General features: G+C 38.3%; 2 protein-coding genes across 3 annotated transcripts; one reads left to right on the top strand and one right to left on the bottom strand.

The window, feature by feature from the left end:
- The first annotated feature begins 1,207 nt into the window (after positions 1 to 1,207).
- On the top strand, positions 1,208 to 12,333 carry LOC131678531 (deoxyribose-phosphate aldolase). Its single transcript, XM_058958739.1, has 4 exons — positions 1,208 to 1,379; positions 1,442 to 1,789; positions 11,621 to 11,853; positions 11,925 to 12,333. The coding sequence occupies exons 1-4, from the start codon at positions 1,352 to 1,354 to the stop codon at positions 12,249 to 12,251; spliced, it is 936 nt and encodes a 311-aa protein (XP_058814722.1). The 5' UTR covers positions 1,208 to 1,351; the 3' UTR covers positions 12,252 to 12,333.
- On the bottom strand, positions 12,262 to 25,238 carry LOC131678532 (uncharacterized). Of its 2 annotated transcripts, none has more exons than XM_058958741.1 (3): positions 24,933 to 25,238; positions 12,620 to 13,377; positions 12,262 to 12,480 (listed from the first exon to the last, which is right to left on the bottom strand). In XM_058958741.1, the coding sequence occupies exons 1-3, from the start codon at positions 24,948 to 24,950 to the stop codon at positions 12,339 to 12,341; spliced, it is 918 nt and encodes a 305-aa protein (XP_058814724.1). In that variant the 5' UTR covers positions 24,951 to 25,238; the 3' UTR covers positions 12,262 to 12,338. The 2 variants fall into 2 exon arrangements, with proteins under 2 accessions (XP_058814724.1, XP_058814725.1); XM_058958742.1 differs by having other exon boundaries at positions 12,627 to 13,377; positions 24,933 to 25,237.
- Positions 25,239 to 27,746: the final 2,508 nt, after the last annotated feature.

Genomic DNA, 27,746 nt, shown 5'->3' with positions numbered 1-27,746 from the left:
AATTACTCTAAAATCAAACTGCAATACCGATTTTTGAAGGAAATCATTCAATATAATTTGAAGGAAAAAACTCGAATTTTACCCTATAAAATTCTATTTTTATCTGCCCCTGATCTGCTAGAGGCAAAACAAAAACGTAGTTGTTATTTCTCGTGCACTTCACGATAAATTATCTATGAGCTCAGTTTACAATAGTTGGATTTTTGTCGTTGTGCGCTTGCGATTTTATATTAGAAATTGAAGTTGTTTCGCTTCAAAACGGAACACATAATAGAATTAAAATTTTCAAGCACAATGAAATTGAAATTTTCAAAATGGAAACATATATGTTGCGAGAAAAATTTAAAATTTAAGAAAGAACATTTAACTGAAAAAATCGCATAGTTGGCAGCACTGCCGCTAAAAGCTAATATTTTTTCTAGACTCCTTGAGCGATTTTCTTCAAAAAGCAACTTGCGGTTTGATTTTAGAATAAAAGGAACCGAAGATATAATCAAAAGAAAATCAATTTTTTACCAATTTGTTCAAACGGGGGGTGTGTGCATGGCCCGAGGGGTTGTTCAATTGGCACAAAAATTTGGATTTTGATATATTGGCCCTAGATGAACAATTCCTCCAAAATTGGTTCAAATCCGTGAAGGTCGATTTCACGTGCCTTGATCATTTCGCACGTAATGATGTATATATATTTTCTTAGGTTAATCCGGAACAGTATTTCGGTGGCCAAGATTAGTCTAATTCATGTCCTTTGTGAAGGATCAATGGAACATAGTCATATGAAGCACTATTCAAACAAATCTTGCTTAAATTTATGAGATGTTTCTTCAAAACTCGTCCGTCACTCCACTGGGATACCGGATATACCCCACGGGAATTCGGAATAATTCCGGAATCGGTCAACGGATTTCAACGTTAGTCGGTACGCAGAAACTGGAGTAAATTCCAGATCTTTTAAGACCGGTTTCATCGAAATCGCTCCAAAATTGACAAAATTAGAGCAAAATTAAAGTGAAATTTTCGGAAAAAATTTAGCTTGGTACTGTAAAGGTTAATGGCAGTGATGATGGCTATTGGCTGTACAGAGATGCCATCCTTGACAAGGGGCTGTTTGAAATATTCCGATAATTGAAACATTTCAGAAAACATCGCACTCGTAGTATCGAACATCGAAAACAAAATCTATAATCATTTCGATTTTGACATTGGATTGTCAACAAAACTCGCTCTTGGAATATAGTGATTATCAGGATTTGTTATCAGCACAGCTAAAAGTGAAAGTAACGTGCGATACAGTGATTTATAACGAAGCATTCCATCGAATATTTTCTATCTACCTCAACAGTTTGACAATATGATTGTAAATAAGGAAATACCGTTCGGTAACATTGGCAGTCATGATACAATAGTTTACAACAACAAACAATCCCGCCTCGTTCCGCAGATTCCACACCGCTCGAAAAGGTCTACGTCAATCTACGCAGCGTGGAGCAATCGGTTGACCTTCTAACATCATCGCTTATCAAACAGCAAACGCCGGCCCAATTCCTAAGCTGGACGCTGAAAGCACTGAGCCTAACCGATCTGACGACGCTCAGCGGCGATGACACCCGGGCAAATGTTGAGCGGTTGTGTTTTCGTGCCGCTTATCCCTTTCCCGAGCGTATGACGAACCCGAAACTGTACGGTAAGATACATACGGCCGCTGTTTGTGTGTACCCCAGCCGTGTCGCAGATGCGTACGAGTCACTGAAAGCGCTAGGGAAGCTGGACCAGATTCAAATTGCTGCTGGTGAGTGAAAGATGCTGACGCAAAACAAAAATTTAGGTGGAGCATTACAGTTGATTGGTTTTGTTAAATTTTAACAGTCGAAAAACTACCGAATTCTAAAATCATCAGATATTCAGGTTGAAAATCTCATTGATGATCTTTCCGTGCAGGAAACTGAATTGATTTTCTTCATAAAACGGCTGATGTATCAAAGGAATATATGACCTGCGTTAAGCCAAAGGGGACTAAGCGCCATTTGGAGATACCTGGCTAAAAATGCTATCTCTTGCAATGTAGCTCTACAAACATCCACGTCAATTTATTTTTGAGAACTCAAATAGTAATCGAAAGCAAATGAGTATCTCTGAACTTTCTATATTTACGATTACTCATCAAAAATTGAAATTTGGGATGAAATATACCAGAAAAAAATTATGGTGCTCAGTTCGGTTTGCCTTAACACAGGCCAAATATTGCGCACTTCCCACTAACCTGTACTGCGCACCTTCAAAGTGCGCGTGATATAAAAACTGCGAGCTGTCAAATCAAAACATGTATTTCATGTGATAGAGATGGCACTTTCATAGACAGACCCGTCGAACTAACAAATCTATGGGAAGAATCTAAAACAAGAATGGTAAGTGCGCAGTGCGGCTAGAATCCAGTTTTTAGTTCTATTGTCGCGCTTATAATAAAATCTCACATTGCGGGCGTCTGAAAGGCGCATCAAATATAGCCGCAGTTGCTCCGCAAGCAGATTTCAGTGGAGCTTTATTTTTCTGCCAGCTGTGTGCTTTTCGAAAGCTACAAGGAAAAAGCTGCCTATAAATTTATATAGGCGGCTGTCACGCGCCTATCTCATATTGAGCTTTCATATAATCGCATATCGAGCGATTATCCTGCAAAGCACAATACAAGCAATAACGGTTGCATAAACAGTCGTGTTTCGCGAATTCGATTCGCTACGCAGTAAACGAAAAGGCAGCTAGACGGGTTAAACTAGATGCTAGCGATCGGTAGGCTATTGAAGCTTTGTTCTAGGCTACCCGCCGTAACTTGCCGTTTACTGTAAAAGTAGTGTAAGTAGTTGGACCAACTGACAAATATCAAAAATTCTCCAAAGGAGACGTTAGTAGTTACATCTATTCGCATCTCTAATTATTATCAGATTGATTGTCAAAGTTAATTTGACATGATGCTTTTTAGTTGGACAATAGTCCAATCAGCGCGGGTGCAACTAAAAAACGTCCCAGTTTAAAACTGGGCGACCAACGGATCACGACTGTACGACACCAGTGACATTATTGACAGATCATGCTTTGCAAAACTTCTTTAAATCTATTAGAATTATATTTACCCCTTAAATGCATGAAACTCATTTTTATTGGTACTTATTTTTCGTTATGGATACGATATTTACCTCATGTTGAGTTGAGAGATCACAGAATTCGCAATGCCAAATGGTAACCGTATGCATTTAAAGGTTAATTGTAAAACACGGAAACTCCTTCGCCATATGAATTGTTTAAGTAGAATTTGAAGATTAAAAACTTCTAAAGAAATAGGGACTTGTAAGTGTGAAGATTTTAATCCTACTTTTAATGCTGCGTGTACATTAGACTGGTTCAATTTTTGACTTTTAGTTCCACCAGGCTCTACTGATTCTTTTTATGGTCCTTAGTAATTGTGCAAATTTTGGTACTGATCGGTTGTGTGTACGGACCCTCCAAAAAATTCAAAGTTTATATGGAAGTTGGTATGGAAAATTGGTTAACATTGAAAATAAATTCATAAAAAATCACCTCATGAATCAAATGATCAGAACATTATTTATTTCTAAAGATATTCATCTACTGAACACATTCGAGGAACATTGCAAGTTTATGAAAATTCGTTGAGAAAAGTTATTAACTAAAGAAGCAGCATGACTTCAAAACAAGTGGATTTTATTATTAATCATAAAAGGCTCATATTTTGGTTATTAGGCGCAATAGCGACATCTATAGTGATTTTGTTGGGGTATTAAGTCGCCAATATACCGACGTAATTTCAGGTGTTTTGGTGGTGTCGTTTGTACAGGAGCACGTTTGGCACTGGTGAGTAAATTTCTGTTTCTGATAAATAATATGTGTAACGCGAATCAATTTACATCCAATTTCCAATAACTTGGTACTGTTGAAAAGGGTATTCAAAACCCAACAAAATGGTATAACGGTTACCAGTGTAACCTTATATTTGTTTGTGTAAATCGTGATTGTTCTCGAAAATATACATTGGGGTAACTTGGCCGAGTTCTGTAAGGGGCTGGTTGGCCGAGTTGTAAATTTAGTGTAGGGTAATATGAACTTTGATATTTGTGAAATTCTAACCTTTTCCAAAGCAAAATTTTATATTATGCTTATATTGATAATTATAAGGAAAAATATACACGAGAAATAAGTAATAAAATGCTTTAAAATTATTATCAAATACAAATAAGAGATTCGAATCATTAAAAGTCGGCAATTGTTTATAAAAAAGTTGATTCCGATATTTAATGAATTAAATGCTAAGCTGGTTTCAGAGTCTTTGGCGTAGCCCCTTGAGGAGTTTCTGGCAGGATTTGTCACAGATCGACCCAACCCCGAACAAAACTCGTCAATTAGCATAGAATCTGCTGCAGATGTAAGCCTCTCTGAAGACGTCAGACCTCTTCCCAAGGCGAGTGCACGATCTGATTCGAAGAAGTGGCAAGGTCGTAAACGCCGATCGCCTCAAATTTTGGCCGATTCCCCAATAAAAGCAGTATTGGAGGAGCAGAAAAATGAAATCAAACGTAAGCGTGCGCTGGTGGAGAAAAAAAATCAGCGAGTTCACTAAAGCTGCCAAAACTAAGTCCAAAAAGGTTAAAAAGACTAAAAAATGAAAAGTGGATTTTATTTTCCTCACCTATATACGATAAAACTATGTTCTTTTTAATTAAAAGTTTTTCACTGATACATTTAACGTATTTAAATTATGTTACCAAACTCGGCCAACCTACCCTGGGGTTGGTTGGCCTATTTTTCCGCATTTGTTTGCTAATAACTTTTTCCCTATTTTTTCATGAATGAAAAAAATTGCATATGTGCTCAAGGGTTGTATCTTCATGACAGCGCAAACCGGTTTTCTAAAAGTCTAACCAGAATGAGTACAGAAATTCCGAAAGCAAAAGTCGGCCAACCAGCCCCGGTCTCCCCTAAGGATTGGGGAAATGGTAAAGTTAGGGATAAGGAAAATAACGACAAAGAAAACATATACAATAAGAGTCACTTCTCGATGAGCAGATATATCCAGATCCAGGTCTTTCAAATATGGCTTAAACCGATTGAGATTTGTAAACTTCGCCGTGACTTTTTCGGAAGCCATAGTTGAGTTAAGAACCCTTTCATTCGCCACAAATTCCAACGATTGATCGTCGATACTGCGAAAATACTTATGTATTTTCTCTGTAATCGACATGGTTCTCAGAACTTCCTAAAAAAAACTCCATAGCCCTTTATCACACCGGGTTAGGGACAATAGCATATCCTTGAATTTAAGCTCTCTGTACGATTTTATCGCATTTGCCTGAATGACATTCGCCCGAAAGCCATGTACACCCGAAAGACATTCGCCCGAATTCCATACACCCGAAAAACATCGAAATGTAAATTGAGAAAATTGAATTTATGAGGCTGTAGAAGAAATAAACTCTTATGTTTCTGGCAAGCGGCTATTGCTGTTAATGCTACGAACGAATGTTGTTCCAAAGACACCGGAACAGTTTTTTATGCAATTTTTCGTTTGTAAAGCCCTCAAAATTCAATTCGATTCAATATCCGACATTTTATGAACTGATCAAAGAAACAAAAGCTGAGAGAATGACTATAGAAGCATGCTTGCTTGCTGAACAATAGTATTGTTATTTTCTTTTCCCTTTGTTGGAATTGAAACAATAGAAAATAATCTTGCAGCATGGATTAGATTTTACATTATGTTTGAGTGAATGCGGTATTCGGGCAAGTGGTTTATTCGGGTTTATGGCATTCGGGGAATAAATGATTAATTCGTCATTCGGGTAAATGACATTCGGGCGAATGATATTCGGGTGAATGTGATAGAACCCTCAGTACATAGGTTCGTTTATGTATGGAGAACCAAAAATCCGGGTACTCAATTGCATTACTGCAGGGCAGTTACATGGCAAATGGCATGAAGTTCCGTTATCGGATCCACAAAGATCGCACGAATATTACTCAGCACGCTGAATAGTAGGAATGTGCAATCAATGCCCTAACTAAAACTGTGCAATTGTGCTTGGAAAAATACAATAAATTCTCGGACTTACATCCGGCCGAAAAGTTTTTGTTTGAACGCAACGTAAGTTTGTAAGCTACGCCAATGTTTGGCATGTTCGGATGCATCCCAAAAACGAATCTTGTGCTTTATCCGACTCATCGACAGTGGTAGAAGTGGTTCTGAACCAACGAAGTCAGTCGCAGCGCACGTTCTAACCAATTCGTCCGCCCATTCATTTACGGTAATACCGGAATGACCGGAACCCATTTTAAGTGCAATGTTCTTCAATTTTAGTTCGACATGCGATTGCTTATTTCGATTTCTAATTGCTTTCTGGGCAGCCTGGCTGTCAAAGCAAAAATGGATTCTTTTACCCTTAACCCTCAAAAAGGCAAAAGGTCTCATAGGCCCGGCTAGTGACAGGTCTCTAGTTTCAATGGACTTGTAATTTAAAATAGAAAGGTCGAGTGTTTTTGGGCTTTCGATTCTCTCACTGATAAAACGACAAAATAGAGGCTTTTGATTTCATTGGGTCATACGAGCTATTCTTCTCAAAGTCACAATTTTAGCTTCCCTTTTTGAGGGCTAAGACAGGCTCTCTATATTCTAAATTGATATGAGCTGACCAATTTAATTTCGAGTCAAGAATTGCCCCAACGTCCTTAATTTGATCTGTGATAAAAATTTCAGAGTCAAAGAACTGCAGCGGACGAGCTCCGGTTGCAATCTTTTGTTGTGTTAGAAGCACCATTGATGTTTTATTTGGATGAACCGATAGTCCAACATCATAGACACCACTGCTCAACAACTCTACCGTTTTTGCGTCTCTCACGGATACCCAGCGTTATGAAAGCTACAGCGGAAAATGATTATTGCCGCAACCAACCAACATTTGAGCCTCCGGAAGCAACCCAATTATGCTGCAAAATGCAGACTTTAAACTATCGACACTTTTGCGCCATCCACTGTATGGCAGTGGATATGCCGATAGCGTTTTTTACCCGGACTCGCTTCCCAGGGGAGGTTCAATGGAGACTCGCACAAAATGGTGTCGGTGTAGCAACTTTAAAAGAAACGCGGCGGAACCGCAGTGGAAATATTCGCCGGAATTCGCAATACCGTTTCCAATAGGCACAGCTCAGAGATAATCTCAAAAAAACAGCAGAAGTAAAAAGACTTACCAAATGCACTATCCTCCGTCTCGCAAACGACGCACAATCAATCTTCTCCGCGGTTTGGACAAATGGCTGTTCCGTAAGCCTTTCTGCCCTCTAGATCGCCTCTAGTCACTTGGCCATTCGCGGAGCGCGATCGAAAATTCGCGTTATTTCACTTATATACGCAAGATTCAAAGCAGGAAAACTTCACTTGTATCAACTTTCACACCGTAACACCGCGCACAACTTCGCAACTTCTTTGGCGACTACTTCTGCCAATCAGGACTTTCTCGCTCGACGACAAAATGGATAAGAGACCGCCAACTTTCTTTTGGGCGCCCAGGGAAATCTCACAGTCATCTCTTCGTCGGGATTGTACTTACCATACGCGTTACGGATAACAGCATATACGTCAGTATTACTGGCATCCCTTAGAGAAGGATTTCGGTACATCTAGCTTATCAATTTACTTAGCTGCGTTTAGTAAAACTTTTCTGAGACTTATGTGCCTATGTTCATTCGGTACTTTGGAATATCCTAGAATATCTCAACTGCTAATTTATCGCACCAAGAGCGAACCGCGACACAACCCAAAGTATGTTAATGCAAATACCGAAGACCATTATATGATAATCATCGGCGAAACCATACGTCGGAAACCCAAGTTTCCTCAACAAGTTATAAGGTTCGATAGAAGTGGTGACAGCACACCACCTTGAGGACATCCGCATACACTCAGTTTCCTTATCTCTACTTGTTTTAACGATGAGCACAGATGTCGGTTGCTAAGCACTGCGTGTATCCAGTTCGTGATATATGAAGATACTCTATGACCTCGTGTTGCTTTAAAAAAAAAAAGAACTCAGAGGCATTCGTCAGTGATGGCTCCGTACAGCTTGGAAAGTGTGTGTCAAACAGACAGTTGAGTATTACATCTTCGTCAGCCGAGTATTCACCATTAACAGTTCTAATTCAACTGACATGAAAGTGTTTCGATTTCGAAAGTAACTTATTCAATCTACTGCAGAGGCTTTTCTAACCACTTCGCTCAGAGGACTTTGCTTTGCGAGCCAACTTAAATACCTCCAACCCGCCCCTGCGTCTGCGGTTCCAAGCTCTTCTACATAATTTTTTGAGTCCACCAAGTTCGGTATTCCACCAAGGTGTTCCTCTAGAAGCACGCATAACTCGAAGCGGACAAGTCTCTTGCTATGCTGCTACTATGAGTGAGCTTGTTTTATCCACGACCTCATCCAAGTCACTTTAAGATTCAATCGTCGAAAGATACCCGTGAAACCTAGGCGCCAAGCCGTTTTTGGTAGTGGTCCCAGTTCGTAGACTTGGGATTACGATATGTGACGATATCTTGTGAGACGTTTAAATGATCAAAGACGATATACTTATGATCAGATAACGACAGTTCGAGCTCGTTTGGTACGAGCCAGCTTGCCAACTCATGCGGAATGCCGTCAGAGCAGAGAGTTACATCTAACACCTCTTCTCTGCCAGCTCGTGCCAATGCTTGTGTTAACCGGATATACGCGAAAATCACAGGTTTGCTTACGAGAGGCCGCCCCATCCAACCACTGATCTTCAGCAGCGTTACATCATTTAATTGATAATTGAATCAATTTTCAATGTCTGTAGGTATTTCTCAGACATCTGCTACAACAATTTTTTGACACTTTTATAAACTTTTCGCTCCAAAATTATAACTACCTTCTCATTGGATTTTTGCTATTCAATATATACTCAACTATGGTAAACTAATGGTAAATGGATTCTATAATTTATAAATAACTGAGAGTCTCCGTTAGGCGTTCTTCTAAAAACACCTGTTATTTGAGTTATTTTCAGCAAATAAATTACAGGGTTTCTTTTTGAAAAAAAAAATATTATTGGGAGTGTGCGCATAGAGAGCACGAAATCAATTGCCATGGTAGGATGGTTACTGTTTTTTGAAGCAACAACCATACAGTCCTACACCAAAGACGTCATAACCACAATTCGAATCCGATCGATGTGGACAAATTTCGCTTCGAAATGCTGATATCAGTTTGTCTTTTGAAATTTCGCCTTCCAAAAAGTTTGCCTTATGAAATTCTGCTTCGTGAAAAGTTGCCTTTTGAAATTTTACCTTTTTCAGCCTTTTAGATTAGCCTTATAATTTTCAGCCTTGCGGTCTCAACCCGTAGAAGGAGTAGCATTTTCGGGTTCCCAAAAGTACTCCGCCATGATGGTCGTCCCTATCTAGTCGAATTATGTTGAAGTCATAAAAATATAATCGGACCGTGCAGAAGTTGTTTGAATGTGTCTAATTTTGGGATAAGACTCCTGCCGTTCTATTGTATAATGACGGTATTCTCAAGACTGTTCGACATATTAGCCATCGAAACTTATTAGTGATGACAAGAGGGGCCATAAGGCGGCTAAGTTCTTAGCTAATTCGCTAATAGTTGGGAGCCAGGCAGAGACAAAACCCTGCTCACCTGGGTTCGATTCCCAAACCCGCACCCGAAAAGAGGCGAATGAACCTAAGGTTAAAACCTCTATAATTAAAATAAAAAAGTGAGTTATCAAACAACCACAGAAACGGTGAAAAACGAAAAAATTTAGTTGAAATTGTTAAAGTCACATTGTAGTCCGCCATATTGGAATTGACTTTTTTTTTGTTTTTGGTTCATTTTGTGTTTATAAACCACAAAACCTTTGTTTCTCGATTTTGACTGAAATACCACTCATTTTTGTAGTGGGGATCCGCCATATTGGATCGGTCATTTTGAATTTCGAAAAACTCACTTCAAATTCGTAATCAATGACACACGCAAAAATAATGAAATTTAAACGACATGTAAATCAATACGAATGTAAACATACAAAGATTGAATCAAAACTTTGATTGAAAATTACGTTAAAATCAATGCACTCAATTAGATCATTAAAAAGCATACAATTTTTCACTTTCATTCGTGTAATATTATATGTCATTCATTTTACAGCAATAAGCGTGTAAAAAATACATTGAAGTGCGTTGGTTTTCCGTTTGAAGAAACTGTAATTTTCAATTCACGTGTAGAATTATAATAAAATTCGTTGAAGAAAGCACGACAAGTCGTGTGGATTTTTGGTGGAACTTAATTTTACATTTATATTCATGCTCCAAATATGTGCATGAAAATAAACTTAAAATTACAAAATATTTTTTTCTGTGGATGTCCAAAACCCATAATTCTATGTAATCTTGACACAATATTTGCATTCTACCACGAATAATTCATCAAAAGTGTTCTCAATAATTTAAACGCGTTTATCTCAAAACATGATTTTTCAAAACTGCGTGAAATCTCATTTGAAAACGGTTCATTTTAAGGACTTATGTTTTGACCTCTCAAAAGAAAACGTTTTTCATTAGAGAAATGACCTCTAAAATCTACAAATTCCTTGTTTTCCTTATTTTTAGTGAAACCTTAAAGTGGAAAAAGGGCTCAAAAATCGATCTCAACGTTTCAGATCTTACCATTACGTCAATTTTAAAGTTTTTTACTTGATCTAAGGCCATTCTTCCAATAAGTTTAGTTTACTTAAGAGCCTTATTATTAGTTTTGTGTTTCAGGTCGATCCTGAGGCAGCAGGCTGTACGCAGTTTTGTAATTCCACGTGCACGTCAACACTGGCGCCTTTTTTCTTCGTCTTTAAAAACACGTAAATGAAGACGAAAATCTAATAGCGTTTTCGTTTTTACTTGGTGCTACACCGGTGTAGTGCAAAGAAAGAGATAGACTGATTACATCCAAGTTTGAATGAGTGTAGCACCGACTACACCGGTGTAGTGCACTGTCAAAAACGAAAATGCCGTAAGCTTATTGAATCGTTAAAGGGATCATCCATAAATGACGTAGCATTATAGGAGAGAGGGGGAGTTTTGCATTTTGTGATGATGTGTGACGACGGGGGGGGGGGTAGGGGGTCATGTCAGGCTACGTAGCTTTTTTAAAGGAGAATAACATCGTTTTTTATTTAAAAAAAAATTGCCGTGACAGGGGGGAGAGTTACGGTCAAGATACGTAATTACCAGGGGTGGTATTTAGAGGTTTGTGACGAAATGCTACGATGCGAGAGGGGGGTGTTAAAAATTACTCAAAAAATGCTACGTCATTTATGGATGGTCCCAAACTGTTTCCTTCTATATTGTTTCATTGGTCCACAAAAAATTCCAAATTTTGTTTACTTTTTGATCATTTAAATGAGAATCTCCCCTTAACAGCGCGCCAACTCTAGCTTTTATATACCTGTATTTGCATCAGATGTTCTCGCAATATGACAAGTACAGCTTATTGAAAAATCAGAACAACATACCTCTAGACTATTATTTAATACTTTTCATTCTATATCCTAGTTGCCACCGGATTTCCCTCTGGTCAATATCCGCTGCATTCTCGTCTGCAGGAAATCCAGTACGCCATTGAGCAGGGTGCTACCGAAATCGACATCGTGGTCGACCGAAGTCTGGTCCTGAATAATAACTGGGAACAGCTGTACAATGAGATCGTCCAAATGCGGCATGCTTGCGGGGATAAGGCTCACTTGAAGACTATTCTGGGAATTGGCGAGTGTGGTACTATGGTCAATGTAAGCGCTTTGCTTGGTTTAACACTAATCGAAAGTATATAATTCTAATAATCTTAACGTTTATCCGATAGGTCTTCAAAGCGTCGATGGTAGCAATGATGGCTGGATCAGATTTCATCAAAACCTCCACCGGAAAGGAGGCAGTCAACGCCACCCTGCCAGTAGGGCTGGTAATGATTCGTGCCATTCAAGAATTCTACAGATTAACCGGGAAGAAAATCGGGCTCAAGCCTGCCGGAGGCGTGCGAACAGTGAAAGACGCCGTTGCGTGGATGATCATGATTCAGGAAACTTTGGGCGATGATTGGTTGGAGCCAGAACTGTTTCGTTTCGGAGCTTCTGGACTGTTAGATGACGTTGAAAAACAGTACTGCAGTCTTCCGGTAAAATGTAAGTAGAAACGCGTACTTGTTCTTTTAAAATGTGTATTTTTATTAAAATTTGTACAATACAATAACAATAAATAACTAGAAAATTGCACACTCTCAGTTCTCGATCCGGAAGCCTTTCTCAGGCGACGAACTGTACGCGACGGTTCGGAACTTTCCATTTTTCATAACGTATCCGTAACTCCCTTGCACGCGTCCATGTTCATCGCGCTCTTCTACGTGAAACTGCCGATTCTTCCTGTGGAAAAATTGAAGAGAAAGAAAAACGAACATCTCATTTATCGTAAATCATTTCACTGAACTATAACACACAATACTCCCTTGCTACCAAGTACCAAAAACGTGCCATTAGTAATCACAAATCAATCCACCATTACCCTTTACCCGTGTCATATCCATACGCATAGCTAGCCGGTCCTTTATGACCGTGCAGCTGAAAATCAACTCGGGCACCTTCATTTTCATTCGGCAACCTCCTGGTGTTCTCGTCCATTCGTCGCTGTTGGCTGGGGATGAATTCTCCAAGATTCAAATCTGCCTGCTTCAGTTCCTTCGATGTCCCCTTTGCTTCCGCGTCAGCATCAGCTTGCGTCAGCCATGCCGACGCCAGTAGTTTATCCAGGTCGAGTCCTTCCAAAAAGTATTCCTCATCGATCTCTCCCTGAGCGCTATTCAGTCTGGATTTTTCGTTCTCGATCTTTTCGATGTTTTCCGTGTTTTTAATGTTTACCAACTTCTGGTTGGGAAGGTACTTTTTGCTTTTGGTTTTCTTTGGTTTCTCAGCGTAGTAGTTCGGCTCGTTCTGCTCCACCGGCGGAGGCAACAGCGGTTCCGTCAGATCATCTTGTCGGGGTTCATAGGAGCCGTATGAGTTCTTTTGGGGAGATTCTGCTGACTCGGCGGGCGAATCGATCCCCCCAACTGCGAAAAAATCCAGCAACTTTTCGAACTCATCCTGCTCCTGGGGAACGACACGAATCAGGTATTGGCCCTTGTTGGCATCTTTCGGCGGTGTGGCGGTTGTGACGGCCCCAATTGAACGATCCTCCCGGCTCGTGGTCAGTGCCTTCGGTTTGCTGACTGTCAGCGGTAGCGCGTGGGAGCGCAGAATGGCACTAAACAGGCATAGCGCCAGCTAGAAGATGGGGCGGAAAGAGAACAATAATTATGACATGAAATAATATTACAATGTGCAACAAACAAAAAGTTAAGGAGCGAAATCATCTAAACTACAAATCCTTTAATTACGGAATAATGAACTAAAGTAACTTTTTGAAGGCATCGTATAAAAATATTCAGTTCAGAGCATTCTTGTAGAAACAGATGAAATATATACAAATATTACGTTTCACAGATTGTTTCGGAATTAGCGTTTTTCAAACTCTCCTGACCATGAACGGAAGAGAAATGGCAAGTTAAAACAACGATTCTCCACAAGAACGACAATTTCCCTGTAGGCCCCAGTAACGAAAAAACATACAAAAAATCATTAACTCCATCGCATTAAACTATATTGAAGTTCATGTAAATAGAGCATATGAGGTCGGTCATCCAACCAGTCCGAAGACATTTCCTCTTCCCTACTCCAGAGCTAAACGATTCGCAATGCCGGATATAAGGGACTCTGCAGAATAGCCAAATGTGCTATAATAGCCCCCCGTTAGCCAGCAACTTGCCCTTTTTGACTGGGTTGAAGCTCGATAAACAGCGAGCTGTCAAAACCAGGGATACTAGACATATTTTTCAAATGTCTTCACATTTCACGAAAAAAAATGTATTCATTGGTCTTCACCAACCAGGATTCTGAATCGGTTTTAGATTTTGAGCCAGAATTCTGCCAGAAATCGGTCAGACAACCGAAACAAATTTGTCTTCTAAATGAAAAAACCTTCACAGCCTTTCAAATGTCTTCAAAATGAAGACATGTCTTCACATCTGGCATCGCTGGTCAAAACACATCCCAGTAAAGCTCAGCCGGAATTGAATTGGAATTCTGGCTGGTTCTAGTTCGTACACGGGCTCCAGTGACACAACCGATTCTAACTAGAATCGGTTGTGTCACTGGAGCCCGTGTACGAACTGGAACCAGCCAGAATTCCGGTTCATTTCCGGCTGAGCTTAACTGGGATGTACTATAAGTGATAGAGATGGTACTTTCATAGACGGACCAGTCGAACTAACCAGTCTATGAGAAGAATTTATTAGCAGAATGTTGTGCGCACAGCAGTTAGAATCCAGATTTCAATGCCACAAGCAATAGTGCTCATCACACCAAAAAATAATGAAATTTAAACGACGTGTAAATCAATACGAACGTAAACATACAAAGACTGAATCAAAAATTTGATTGAAAATTACGTTAAAATCAATTGGAGCATCAAACAGCATGCAATTTTACATTTTCATTCGTGAAACATTACATGTCATTCATTTTACAGCAGTATTAGTGTAAAACTTATTAAAGTGCATTGGTTTTCCGTTTAAAGAAACTGTAATTTTCAATCCACTTGTAAAATTATAATAAAATTCGTTGAAGAAAGCACGACAAGTCGTGTGTATTTGTGGTGGAACTTAATTTTACATTTATATTCACGTGCATGTGCATGAAAATAAACTTAAAATCACAAAATATTTTTTTCTGTGATATCTTATGACAAGCGCCATCTAGCACTTTTCGAGAAAAACGATTTTTAAAGTTTGAGATTGATTATCATGAAATTTTTGAATGCTAGAAGCTTTTCGGAGAAGGCAATCGATGCATCTATCTTTTCTATAGTAATCTCTCGATTTATGCGAAGATCGGTTGACTATATTGACAGTTTTGCTTAAAATGTAAACCTACGTCGCTGGTATACATGTCATAATTCATAAGTGTGTATTGATGTATGATGTGTCACAAATGTGCTCAAAAGATTTCATATAAAAAAGAATCATAGCTGATTCGTAAAATTATGCGTTATAGATCACTATACCCAATGCTATACTTTTACATGCGGTATCAGCAATATTAGGTTACAAAATGATGGTATTGAAACACAAAGTTTTCACAATTTTCCTCCTTCATCCGAGAAAAATAAGAAAAGAAAGTTGGTCTCATTAACAATTTAGAGACTATATAATTAAAACAATGTTATACTTGACAGGCGACTAGATGAAAAAAAATATTCTTGCATAATCCGTCATTATATTTCGGCAAACTTTGCAAAGTTAGGTTTTGGCTTATCCAGTTTTTTACGTGTCATAATGGCGGTCTAAATTGTTCAGTTCGTAATACGTTTAATGGCCCTGTTTGACAATAATTGTTTACGTCAACCGCCCAGTGAGATTAAGTTATTTTACGTTAGTCCAATGCGTTGGATGTTTATTCAATGAACGCCCGACATCTTCAACTGGGCGTTTCTGTCAAGCTGGCGTAAACGATTATTGTCAAAAAATGGCAATTAAACGTACTGCGAACTGAACAATTTAGACCGCCATTATGGCACGTAAAAAGCTGGATAGCAAGCCAACAAACTAGGATTGTTTTCTGTTTTTTTGTTGTCACAAGATAGCACAACTCGATCACTTGAGAAAATGGCGCTTGTCATAATCGTGTTTCGCTATATCTCAGTAACCCAGCAGAATTCAAACATTTTGAAACGCCACATAGTAAAGATTTTAAAATTCTGTAACATGACATATCTAACTTAGTTTACTCCAAAATGGCATTTGTCATAAGATAGCACAACAGCAACGTTATGTTGACGCCTTGTGACATGTCAAATAAACGTAACAGAGCAAGTAGCAACTTTTGTTTGTCTATGACAATCATCAATTGCGTTCTTATTGGCACTCAGTAATTTTTCCCTTTGGGAAAAGATAAATTGCATACTCAGTCATTTACGATTAACATTTTAATTTTTATAAAATTAAATTTGAATCACAAAATACAGTTAGAATGCAGTAAACACGGAAAATATGGACATGCTCCAATGTTCCGAATAACTGGAAAAAATCATGGAAACTCTCTGTATTGAATGTATAGCTTTGTAGGCAGGGTTACCACATATACAGATTTTTCTAGATATTTTACGACCAAGATTCTGTATATACAGATTACAGATTTTTGGCTTAAATACAGATTTTACAGATTTTCAGTGTTGATACCCAGCCTATCAGAATTTCGAATAACACTTAAAAGGCAGTACAGTTCATATCTTAAGAAACCACTAAGCCGTGGAACAAAAGTGCCAAATTTTGATATCATTTGTTCTCCAGACAAAGATTAATTAATTTTTCATTGCCAAATATTATTTTGTGGGAAGTTTCTAGTTAATTTTTGAATACAGATTTTCGATACAGAATTTTTTTTCCCGCGATGCAGATTTTCAAATTTTTCACGAAAAATTACAGATTTTAATGTGGCAACCCTGTTTGTAGGAAGTTTATAATAATTCAAATTTATTTATTTCTTATTGCTAGAAAAAAAACTACAAGGGGCAGCCCTATGGGGTTGCACGAACTGTAGACGTATACGTAGTATAGTATAGTATAGGACTACATACTTAATGTAAAATATTTATTTTCTTAGCACATTTAGAGTAATAATAAATCAAATATATTTCTTACGTATAGTTTAAGCACAACCAATCAACATCGAATGTTACACATTGAACCAAACTTAATGGTTATCAGGTCATTTCATTTGTAGTAGGTGATCGAACCCGATCAAACTTATTTAAGAAGATCTGAAGAAAGAAGACAGAAAACCGTGACCGAACTAATATCTGGAACTAAATCTTTATAGCACAAGATTAGCTTTTAAAAATTGTAAAAACTTTTCGATTGTGTGTGGTAAAAATCCCGGACCGGCGAAGAAAAATCAAATTTTAGACAATATAACCACATTGCAAGACTCCCATGAACATCGACAAGTTTGCACCCGCGTACAAAATTTCGTGCACGCGTTTGTGTACAGGTTCGCATCGAACGCCGAACCCAAGCGAACGATGTGCAAACTTAGGTTTAAACACCGTGTGCGTACATCAGAAAGGCACACACAAAACAGAATGAGTTAATGCTAGTGATTATGGGTGAGAGAAAGAGAAAACTAGTATCAAGAACCTGTGTGTACGAACACCGTGTACGTACATGAGGTTCGGTTGTGCAGACGAACATGTGCTCGTGTTTTGGTACGCATTAGCGCGTTCGAGTTTGCATACGAAATGATGGTGTAGGATGAGCACAGAACTAGAGCGAACATGGTGTTCGATGTTCATTTGGGAAGACTGACATTGCATGTATAGATCAAGCTTTCTAGTAAAATTTTGCCATTATTGTAACTTTCCTGAAGTACGCATATAAATGTAGCGAATGCAGTGGGTTTAACCGTTATGTGTCCGACGCGGTACCTGGGTACCTTTTCAGCTTTCGATTCATGAAATTCCAATGTTATATCCATAGCTGGAAATTGAAACTTTGTGACATCTTAGAACTTCACTAAGTCAAGCTTTTGGGTAAATATTATTGCTAATATAGTAAGGGGGAGTGAGGAGGGGTTCCTATTTTTTTTACTACGAAACAGGCCGACTAGGGTACCCGGGTACCCAAAAAACTAAAATGCCCATAACTAATGCGATTTCCAACCGATTTTGACACTTTTCGGGTTTTGGATTCAGAAACTCATCCACTTTTAAACCAGGTAAAAATGAATCGGGTTACTTCAAACGGTTCCCGGGAATCCGGATTTCCGGAAACATGTTCCAGTGCTGGTATACTATTTGTGAATTTAAATGGAATACTGGCAATGTGTGTATCAAAATTCTTGGAATTGCTTCAGTAGGCTGTATCTCTTGGTTTTGGAACCATTTGGTGATTTGACCCCGGAATGGACATTCCGGACCAGGTTCCCGTGGGTTAAATTGTTGTTGTGGTCCCGTAACAATAAATAACAGATTTCCGAGAGTGGCGGTGGGTGTAGCGTAGTTGGTAAATCGATTGCCTTGTACGCAGCGCAACCTGGGTTCGAGTCCCGACCCCGCACATAGGGTTAGAAATTTTTCATAAAAGATTTTTGTAACCCGAGGAGGCGAATGACCTTAAGGTTAAAACCTGTATAATCGAAACAAAAAAAACTTCCGAGACAATTTGAAGGGTTTTTATAGTAATATTGCTAGCACATAATTTACAAAGCATACCCTAGTACTGGAACATCACTCCGAAAAATCCGGATTACCAAGAACCAGATCCATTCATCCCGTTCAATCAAAAAGTGGACGAGCTCCTGAATTCAAAACATGTAAAAGTGTCCAAATCGGATAAAGAAAGCCAAAGTTATAAGCATTTCAATTTGTGGGTACCCGGGGGTACCCTTGTCGGCCTGTTAAGGTTGGACAGAGAAATTGTAAAATTCGCAAACGAAAAAAGCAGTTTTTTTCCACACCGTATGTCAGATCTTCATAAAAATCAATCAGCAGTACTGTAACAGCATTCTACATACGCTGATTGATTTTTATGAAGATCTGACATACGGTGTGGAAAAAAACTGCTTTTTTCGTTTGCGAGTTTTGTGCATTCTCTGTCCAACCTTAAAGGTGTTTTATTGTTGGACACATAACGGTTAATCATATATCGAAACTGTAAATATACAAGAATCGAAAACAATTTTATATATGCGTTTTTGCAACGGTTTTTCGGGTGGCAGTGTATTCATTCATAAATATGCTTTGTAGTATGTACCTATTAACAGAATCAAAATACGATAGGCTGAGTGGAAATGAACCACGTGGAGTGGAAACGAATCAATGAATTTATGTGTTTCAGTCAAAAATATCCTTTTGCCAACTGTGATAACTAAAACAGGAAAAAAATCGGTGATAAATTTCCGCAAAATCTGTGAAAAATCACAATCTTACCAAAAATCTGTGAAAATCTGTGAAATTTTTATCAAAAGTCAAAAATCTGCCAAAGAATCTGTGATCAAAAATTGTGAAAAAAAATCTATGATATTACAGAAAAATCTATGAATATGGTAACCCTGCTAACAAATTAGATATACCCTGAGTGCATGTAAGGAGAGTAACGACACTGTCAAAATTGGAACAATTATTATTTGTCAGTATCATTCCAAACGGGACAAATTCATGCATTTTGACAGGTCGTTTGTTCGTTTGGAATATCTCTGTTCGTTTAGATAATCATGACAGTTGTCTTCACTCTCCTCCATTCGGCTCAAACATTGAACCCAAGCGCACAAAGCACAATGAGTCAACGCTGAGCGTAGAGTGAAAGAGACTAGTGTCACGACACTATGTTAACCGGGTTTGCAAATGGAATTCGGATGTACAAGCGATTTTGTGTACGAATTATTGTGTTCGAGATTGTACATAAACGTGTGCTGGAAACGAGCACAACACAAAAGAAACATACTGTTTGAACGGACAAGCTCAGTCGCGTTTTGGACGGTACTGGGTAGCGTACCTTCATGCCAGTGTAACGGACTTCTAACTCAGCTACACTGGCTGTCAGTGGCGGATCCTGGGGGTCCGGACCCCCCGAAAAATTTTAACTGGTTGAGAAATCTTAAAATAGTTTCTATTTTAATTCATTCTGAACTCAAAATTATTCCAAACCAGATTCGACCACCAAAACTGACTTTAATTAAAGATGGTTATTATTATATTAAGTATTGTACAATGAACATATCAAAATCAAAATTTCGGACCCCTCCGAAATTTTTTTTTGGATCCGCCCCTGCTGGCCGTGATCTGCTCCGCCTTCAACAGGCAACTGAGCTTGTTCGGCCAAATCCGTTCTTTAAATAGTCGGTGACGAAGTCATTCATAGAAGCGTAGCGCGCTAGGTACACAAATCTGTTGTGCCGGACTTGGAAAGCGCTATCTTCTGTGTGTAAATGCGCGATATTTGGACTAAGTTGTACATTATTTAAATTTTTAATGCCATGATATCAAAAATCTTTGGGTTTATCTATTAGAATCTATTCTTGGAAGTATGTATTTCAGGGAAATATGCGAAAAAAATTTAAAATTTATCGTGACATGCCTGAATTATATGCATTTAAAATTGGACGACTTTTCATTACAGACCATTTTTGTAGAATTAGGAAAGTGCCCCCCTCATATCGAAAACGAAGACGTAGTCCTGCGTCAAAAAATTTCTAATTTGCCACGAACATTGTAAAATAGAAGGTCAATTCGGGTGAGACGCCGCACCGTGGTCCTTAACCTTCCGGAAGTCACTGGGTGCACGCTGCTCTGAAAATCTAGCGAAATCGTCTTAGCGCACCAGCGGCTGCTCATTCAGTTAGCCATTTGCACGACTTCCAGAGGGTTAACCCAAAAATGGCGAAAAAAAGTATTTTCCGGATCTCGTTGATATTTTTGTGATTACTTGTCTTCAGCTAAGTTTCTAACTTGATTACATCTATAAATCGGTTCGCACCTTAACTTTTCTTAAGGGGGTACTCTCATTATGAGAAATATTTTTTTATTCAACAACATGCTTGGAAAATTCAAATTTCCATGTTTATCTCTGGAAGAACCGTCAATAACGAGCCCCAATCAAAATCCAAAATCTTTTCAATTTTTAATATAGGTCGGCTGAATATTTGCAGGTTCTAATATTCGTAGCTAGCTATGTGAATTTGACAACGCTGCAATATCAGTACAGTACATTGAGACCAGTGTATTGAGAAGATAACATTGCGATGCATGACAAAGCTGGATTGTTTACTGTTATGGGTCGTTCCGTTCAGTGCCTATAGCAAACTTCGTGTGAATTGTGCATATTTGCAAATAATATCGACGGTTTAGAGCACTTTGCACATTGTCAATAAAATTGTTTATTCGCGTAATCTGTACGCATATTCTATTCGTTGCTAACAAGGCGTCTGAATTTCAATTTTCTTTAACCGTTTTAAATACACATATTTTGATCCTATCAGAGAAGTTAAGACAAATCTTACACGCCATACAAACCGTTAGACAGGTTTTGGATCAGATTCTGCTCATTCGTTGTTAGATAAACGTAAAGAGGTCAATGAAATTTTGATTATAGGGAAGTTAGCTGCTTAATGTACTGCTTGATACACGGAAATCAGACTACGATAATGACAAAGGTTGTTTGCTGAGTCTGACGCCTTCGTTTCAAGAGTTCCGACGTCCATCGATATACGCTGAAGGATTTAAAGGATCACACCACGATATATTACTGAAGTCCTGAAGTCAAGTAGAATGAACCTTTTTTGAATCTGCTAGACTTTTAGGTTTCATGTAATGTCACATATCGTCCAGATAACCAAGTTTTTGAGAAGAAGCCAAGATGACGATTAGACAACTATGTCCCCTATTCCGATTCCCATTCAGAACAGCATTATTGATAAGGTAGTCGAATTTCATCAGTTTCTTGGAACGATAAGAGCCCATTGCAGAAATACTGACAACTAACCTATTCTGTTGACACTAGTCGGCAAACATTTCGAGCAACGCCTACAACTGAATGCAATCTTTCACAGAATGGACCACCAATATCCCTTCAGGTCAACAGCCAAGTCGTTGAAAACATAACAAACAGTAGTGGGCTTAAGTTACTTCCCTGTGGGACACCACGTGTACTAGCAAATGGGGGTGAAATCGGTCAAAATCGGTCAACTTCAACTTGACGCACTTTTTTCATCGTTCATTAGAAAGACCTGCACATCCATCATTGTAAACATATGTGTACTGTTTGATTTTGTTATTTGCTTTTCAGTTGTGAAAATCGCATCGGAGCAAGAGAAGAAACAAAGCAAACGTGTGCTCACGCATCACGAAAATCCGAACTACTCGCACACCAATTTGACGAACTTGTCAAATGTGGCTAAATTAATTGTCACTGATGTTACAAAAGTGTTCGGGAAGCGATTTTCGACAGCCAGGAAGACTGAATTCAAAAGAAACCGAAAGTCGGAGTGTCGCAAGTAAGCTGGGAGTGTCGCTGTCGTCAACAACTATGCATTGAGCTAAAAACTAGCCAGAGTATTGAATTACAAGAAGGTGGTGGCTCTCAATCTGCTGCGATAAGCAAAACAAGTTTGTCGAGGAACGATCACGGAAGCTGTACATTAAGATCCTGACGAAGTTTGATTGTGTGGTACAGGATGGCGAAACCCATGTTGAGGCAGACTTGAAAGAGCGTTTTGGACAGGAATATTATACGTCGACTGGAAGCGTAAAGGTGGTGAAGATTTTCAAACACATTACCCAAGTAACCTATAAGCATTATAACGTAGACTAATATCTGCATTACATTAAGCTGTCTTAAAGAGCCGCTAATCTATATATCCTAATATAATACCATTATTATGCCAGAAAAGGCGAAATATAGTGACAGCTCGTTTGTGAATTACTAATGCTATTATATAGCAGCAGTGCACAAATGTACTAGAATGCTACTAGAAAGCTTGAATTGACTGTCATTTCCCGCAATATGGTTTTGCAACGATGTTTTATGTTTCCTTTTCGGTATGATGAACAAAAAGGAAAAATATAAATTTACTGGGAACAGTAAGTGACTCCTTTCTAATGCATTGTAATTGATATCCTTATCAGGATTTCGTTCTCACACGATATGAATAATGGTTTATGAAAATTAACTGTAGTAAGTCTCGACCGGCAAAATTAAACATAACTTTAGTAAGTCTCGAAGCAGCAAGGCCTAGGCTAAATTACATATGTTCGAATGAAATGAAATATGCCGAATATAATCTTCAAGAGAAGTTGCATAAACAATAAACCAATAGCATTATAACAGCATTATATCGGATTTATAGTTGCTATATAGTGGCACTAAATGCACATGCAAAGCATACATGCTTTAAAGATCCTTGAAGCATGCCTTATATCAGCTTTATATACGTATACAGAGCAAGCGATAAGGCTATATTTCGGCTGTGCATGTGCTAGTTTACACATATTTTCAAATTAAGTTTGGTTTTTGTGTTTCGAATACATCTCGTCAGTAACAAGCAGCAACTGGGTGTCTAGTTGAACGATGTATCTATACTAGTACCCAAATCAGTACTGTTAAACACAAAAAATCCAACCAGTTCACATGATGTATGTGAACGCCTAAAGCAACTGGCTTGTCCCGAGTGATACTCCGGGAAGCAAATGCAGAAGCTCTGGTTTGCTGACGAGAAACAGGGTTGCCACTATTTTTTAAAGAATATCTGGCAGATCAACCAAAATTGTCTGGCAAAATCTGTCACTTAACAGCGACCTCAAAGTCGTCGAAATGTATCTATAGATTTTTGATAAATTTGGGAAAGTATGCCCCAAATTATCAAAATATGTGTGCAAACACTTCTATAATTTAAAAATCTGGCAGAATGAGAGGTTTGTCTTTTTGTCTGGAAGTTGCAAAAAACTCTGACTGTGCCAGATAAATCTGGCATAATGGCATCCCTGACGAGAAAGCGAAAACGAATTCTTGTCTTTTGGCCAGGGAACCAAACACCTGGTGTTATGCAATATTAATTCCCAAAAGGGAAAATTAGATTAAACCAATTTGCGCATTAAGGGCACATACAGTTAGATAAGACCTAACTGAAATTAAGTTTAGTGTTTTTGTTTCAAATTCATCTCCTCAGTAACTAGCACCAAAAAAGTGCCCAGTTAGATGATGTATTTAAACTAGTACCCAAACTAGCACTAGTTACTGACTACGTATCTTCAACGTCAGCTGTATCGGATAAGACCAAAAACAGCATATGACTTAATGGCCCAATTGTGCACAATAGCGAGACCGCTTATGTAACATTTATTTAATAACATGGTTGTATTATATGAGTTTGGTAGTAAATCGCTGGTACATTAAGAAAATCTACAACCACGTACCAGTAAAAATTTCAGTTCAAGTTATCTGATAAATATTTGTTGATCATCGAACTTCGCGTGGCTGAGATAGAAGGATCCAAAATATGTGTATTTTGAACATGACACAACCACTCGTTATACAAAATATATTGCGTCTGGACATGATAACGTGCATTAAATTCATAGTCAGACAGTTTGTAAACAATTGTAAGCGAATTTGACACAGTGAGTGAATTATTGAAAAACTGTTCGTACGATTGTAACAGCATCATACCGTACATAAGTCACTAATCCGCTACAAGTATCGAGATTTTCATTCATATTTATTTTCCGTCGGCCACTGTCCGCACTGAATGTTTACCGATGCCAGAGCGACGAAATCTACCATCTGGACCTTAGATACAGGCCAATAAACGGCATTACTTCCCTTCCGAAGGAAGACGTAACCAAAAATGGTTTACCTCAGAAAATCCCAATGACCTTGGCTGGTATAGAACCAAGAGCCACTGAGGTGTATATCAGTAACCCTTTCCACTAAACCACCTGCGCCTTCTAATACCTAATTATTAAACTTAGCTAAGTGGAATTTAAATACAAAACTGCTGCATCCATAACTTGAATGCAAAAACACAACATATATCGGTTCGATACCATCGATTTCTAATTATCACTTATTACTCAACATTCTTCGTGTGTACCCCACATTTCGGTTGCACATTACCAATTTTCAGTCCATCACTTAGCTATTACATCAACGCAAATTTGCCAATCTGCCACTGTTCTTGTTTCGTTTATTAGTGTTTTCGATTCAACGTAGAAAAGTAAACCAATCAATTACCAGAAATAAAAACTTCATTTTGTAACTGCGTCCACCGCTTTCGTTATTATCGCACTATTTTCCTTCACTAGTAACACTGTTTTCCTCCAGCAAAACCAATAAACCACATCAAATGCACTGACTGTAAGATCTCCTGTGGAGTGAACCACATTCGCAAGTAATCTAGCTGATCTTGGTGTGTCGAAGAAAAAAAACGGTGTGAAAAACAATGCTTAACACGATCGTTTGAAATCAGTCAGTCAGTCACTTAGCCCACAGACAGACGTCTATCACTTTTCACCGGAGACATGTAAATAATCGAGCCAGCCGTTCTTTCCACCCTACTTATATAGATTAATAAGCCCCACGCGCCACCGTCTGCCGGCCTCCCAGTTCGGAGACCAGTCTGGGGGAGACCCCAACCGAAAACATGCCGCTCTGAGTTTCAGTCGGTCGGTCTTAGTTTGTTTCTCCGGGCGGTGGTGTGGCGAGCATCGTTCGAGAGGGTGCTCAAGTTTGCTATTTTGTTGTTTTCGCATGCTCCAAGACGGATAAAAAAGCATGTTTTGAGAAAGAGAGAAAGAAATAATTAGCTACAGGAGAATGCATACTAGCCGGTGGAAACATAGCATTCGATAGATTTGTCCCGGGAAATGGAAAACAATTGAATATTATTTTCTACCAGCTCCAACAGCAGCTGCTTTTGACGGAGAAGGAATTAAATCTTATCTAATCGAATCTGGTTGAACTCTATCCATATCAAACTCTGTACGGATAGAATATCAACTAAGGTCGTCTTGTCAAGAGATTCAAAATGTTTCTTTTGCCAGTTCAATTCATATAGGATAAAAAAAATAATTACTCACGTTGGCTTTTAGCGAATGCCGCGTCTTCATTTCAACTTTTGAATAGGATTAATAAAATTTGTAAACAAACTTTTGTTTTTTTTATTTCTCACAATTTGCTATAATTTCAACACAGAAAATATTTGAAATTGATTCTACCAAGGACAGGAGCGGATCCAGAAAAAAATTTCGGAGGGGGCTCGAAATTTTAATTTTCAAGTGTTCATTTTACAATACGTAATATGTAATACCCTCAATATGATTTTAATAATAATTAAAATCAGTTTTGGTGGTCGAATCTGGTTTGGAATGATTTGGAATTTAAAACGAATTTAAAATAGAAACTATTTTAAAATTTCTCAAGTTAAAAAATTTCGGAGGGGGTCCAGACCCCTAGGATCCTCCCCCTGGATCCGCCACTGACCAAGGGTGAAAAGTCATGTATCTTTCATGAAATTCAACTCGGAAGCGGAATAATGAGCGAAATAAGTTTGTTTACAAAAATCTTATTAGCCCTTTTGAAGAATTAATATTGAAATGTCAAAATTAAGTAAGTATGCTACACATATGCATAATGAGGGGCGTGTAGTTTTGTTTAATGCGCAATATTGTGCTTTTCACCGGAGATTAGCACGCGACGGAATCGAAGCAAAATAGCGAAAGAATGGAAACATAACCCTGTCTATGTCGTCTGTGAGAGTTCGGACTGACTTCATGACAAATAATTTACTTTGTTGGTCAGAAATCAAATGGTCTTGAAGTGACAGTGTAAAAATTTTTTAACCCGTTCGCGACCTGCTGAATGGAAAGTAGAACATATTTTAACTTTTTTAGAGCCGATCAAATTGTGTTGTGTTCGTGTTAATAAAAGTTTAATAAATATTTTTGCGGCATATTTAAATTATTTTCTTATGTAAACAACGAGGCTAAGTTTCAACGAGTCCATTTCGAGTCATCTGATAATGCTCCGAATAAAGCACGAAGTTTTGAAGAAACAAGCACCCATAAATTCCAAATATCATTGTCTTTATGGATACTATCATCAAGGATTATCTAAAATTAATCTTGCTAATCTTTACGGAAAACATCACAGCACATTTGCAAATTGGATCAATGAATATGAAGAGAATGGATGTTTATCGGAAGTTTCCAGGGAAGGTGTCACAAAGTTCGGCGAGGAGGCGAAGGAATGGATAAAAAATTTATATTATAATAAACCCACCCTATATTTGGATGAAGCTCAGAATATATACAAACAAACTTTCAATCAACATATCAGCATAGCAACCATCAGTCGTATTTTGAAAAGCATAGGATTCACACGTAAGGTCCTAGAACGACGAGCAATCCAAATTCGAATGAGTGCGGTGGCTGATTTCGAACAAGAACTAAAATCATTTCCGTGGGACTTGCTTCCGTGGCGCTGGTGTTTATCGATGAAGTGAGTATTGATAACCGAGAACTGTTTCGAAACATGGGGTATGGTCCTAAAGGACAGCCGATTGACGAGAAAGGTGAATTCAGGAGAAGACCACGAGTTTCATTACTATGCTTTCATGGGCAAGATGGGATGTTGGAAGCGAGTTGCACAGATGGAACTCTTACTCGGAAAATTTTCTTCGAAGCATGTAGGAGATTTGCATTAAGTGGAAAAGTAAATACTTTCCCAGGAAAACATTCGCCAAAATTCATTTAGACGCTAATATAGTTCGATATTTTCGGTCGTTGGGTATATTAATAGTTTTTCTTCCACCGTATTGTCCTATGTTGAATCCCATCGAGGTAATTTTTGGTTTAATGAAACGATATATTCAAAAACATTTTGAAAATTCGACGGATGTCAAGTTTACTGTGAATGCATCGTTAGTAAGATTTCGAAACTACAAATCAACGAAATTACTCAGAAAATGTGGGTATTTTGCAGAAGGAACCTTCAACCCTACAGGAACCATGGTTGAGTATGAGAAAAATAAATTGATAAAATGATTGA

The sequence above is a fragment of the Topomyia yanbarensis genome, chromosome 2 (assembly GCF_030247195.1).
Source record: "Topomyia yanbarensis strain Yona2022 chromosome 2, ASM3024719v1, whole genome shotgun sequence".
Taxonomy (NCBI): domain Eukaryota; kingdom Metazoa; phylum Arthropoda; class Insecta; order Diptera; family Culicidae; genus Topomyia; species Topomyia yanbarensis.
Note: the sequence above shows the minus strand (reverse complement) of the source record. Positions and strands in the feature narration are given on the sequence as shown.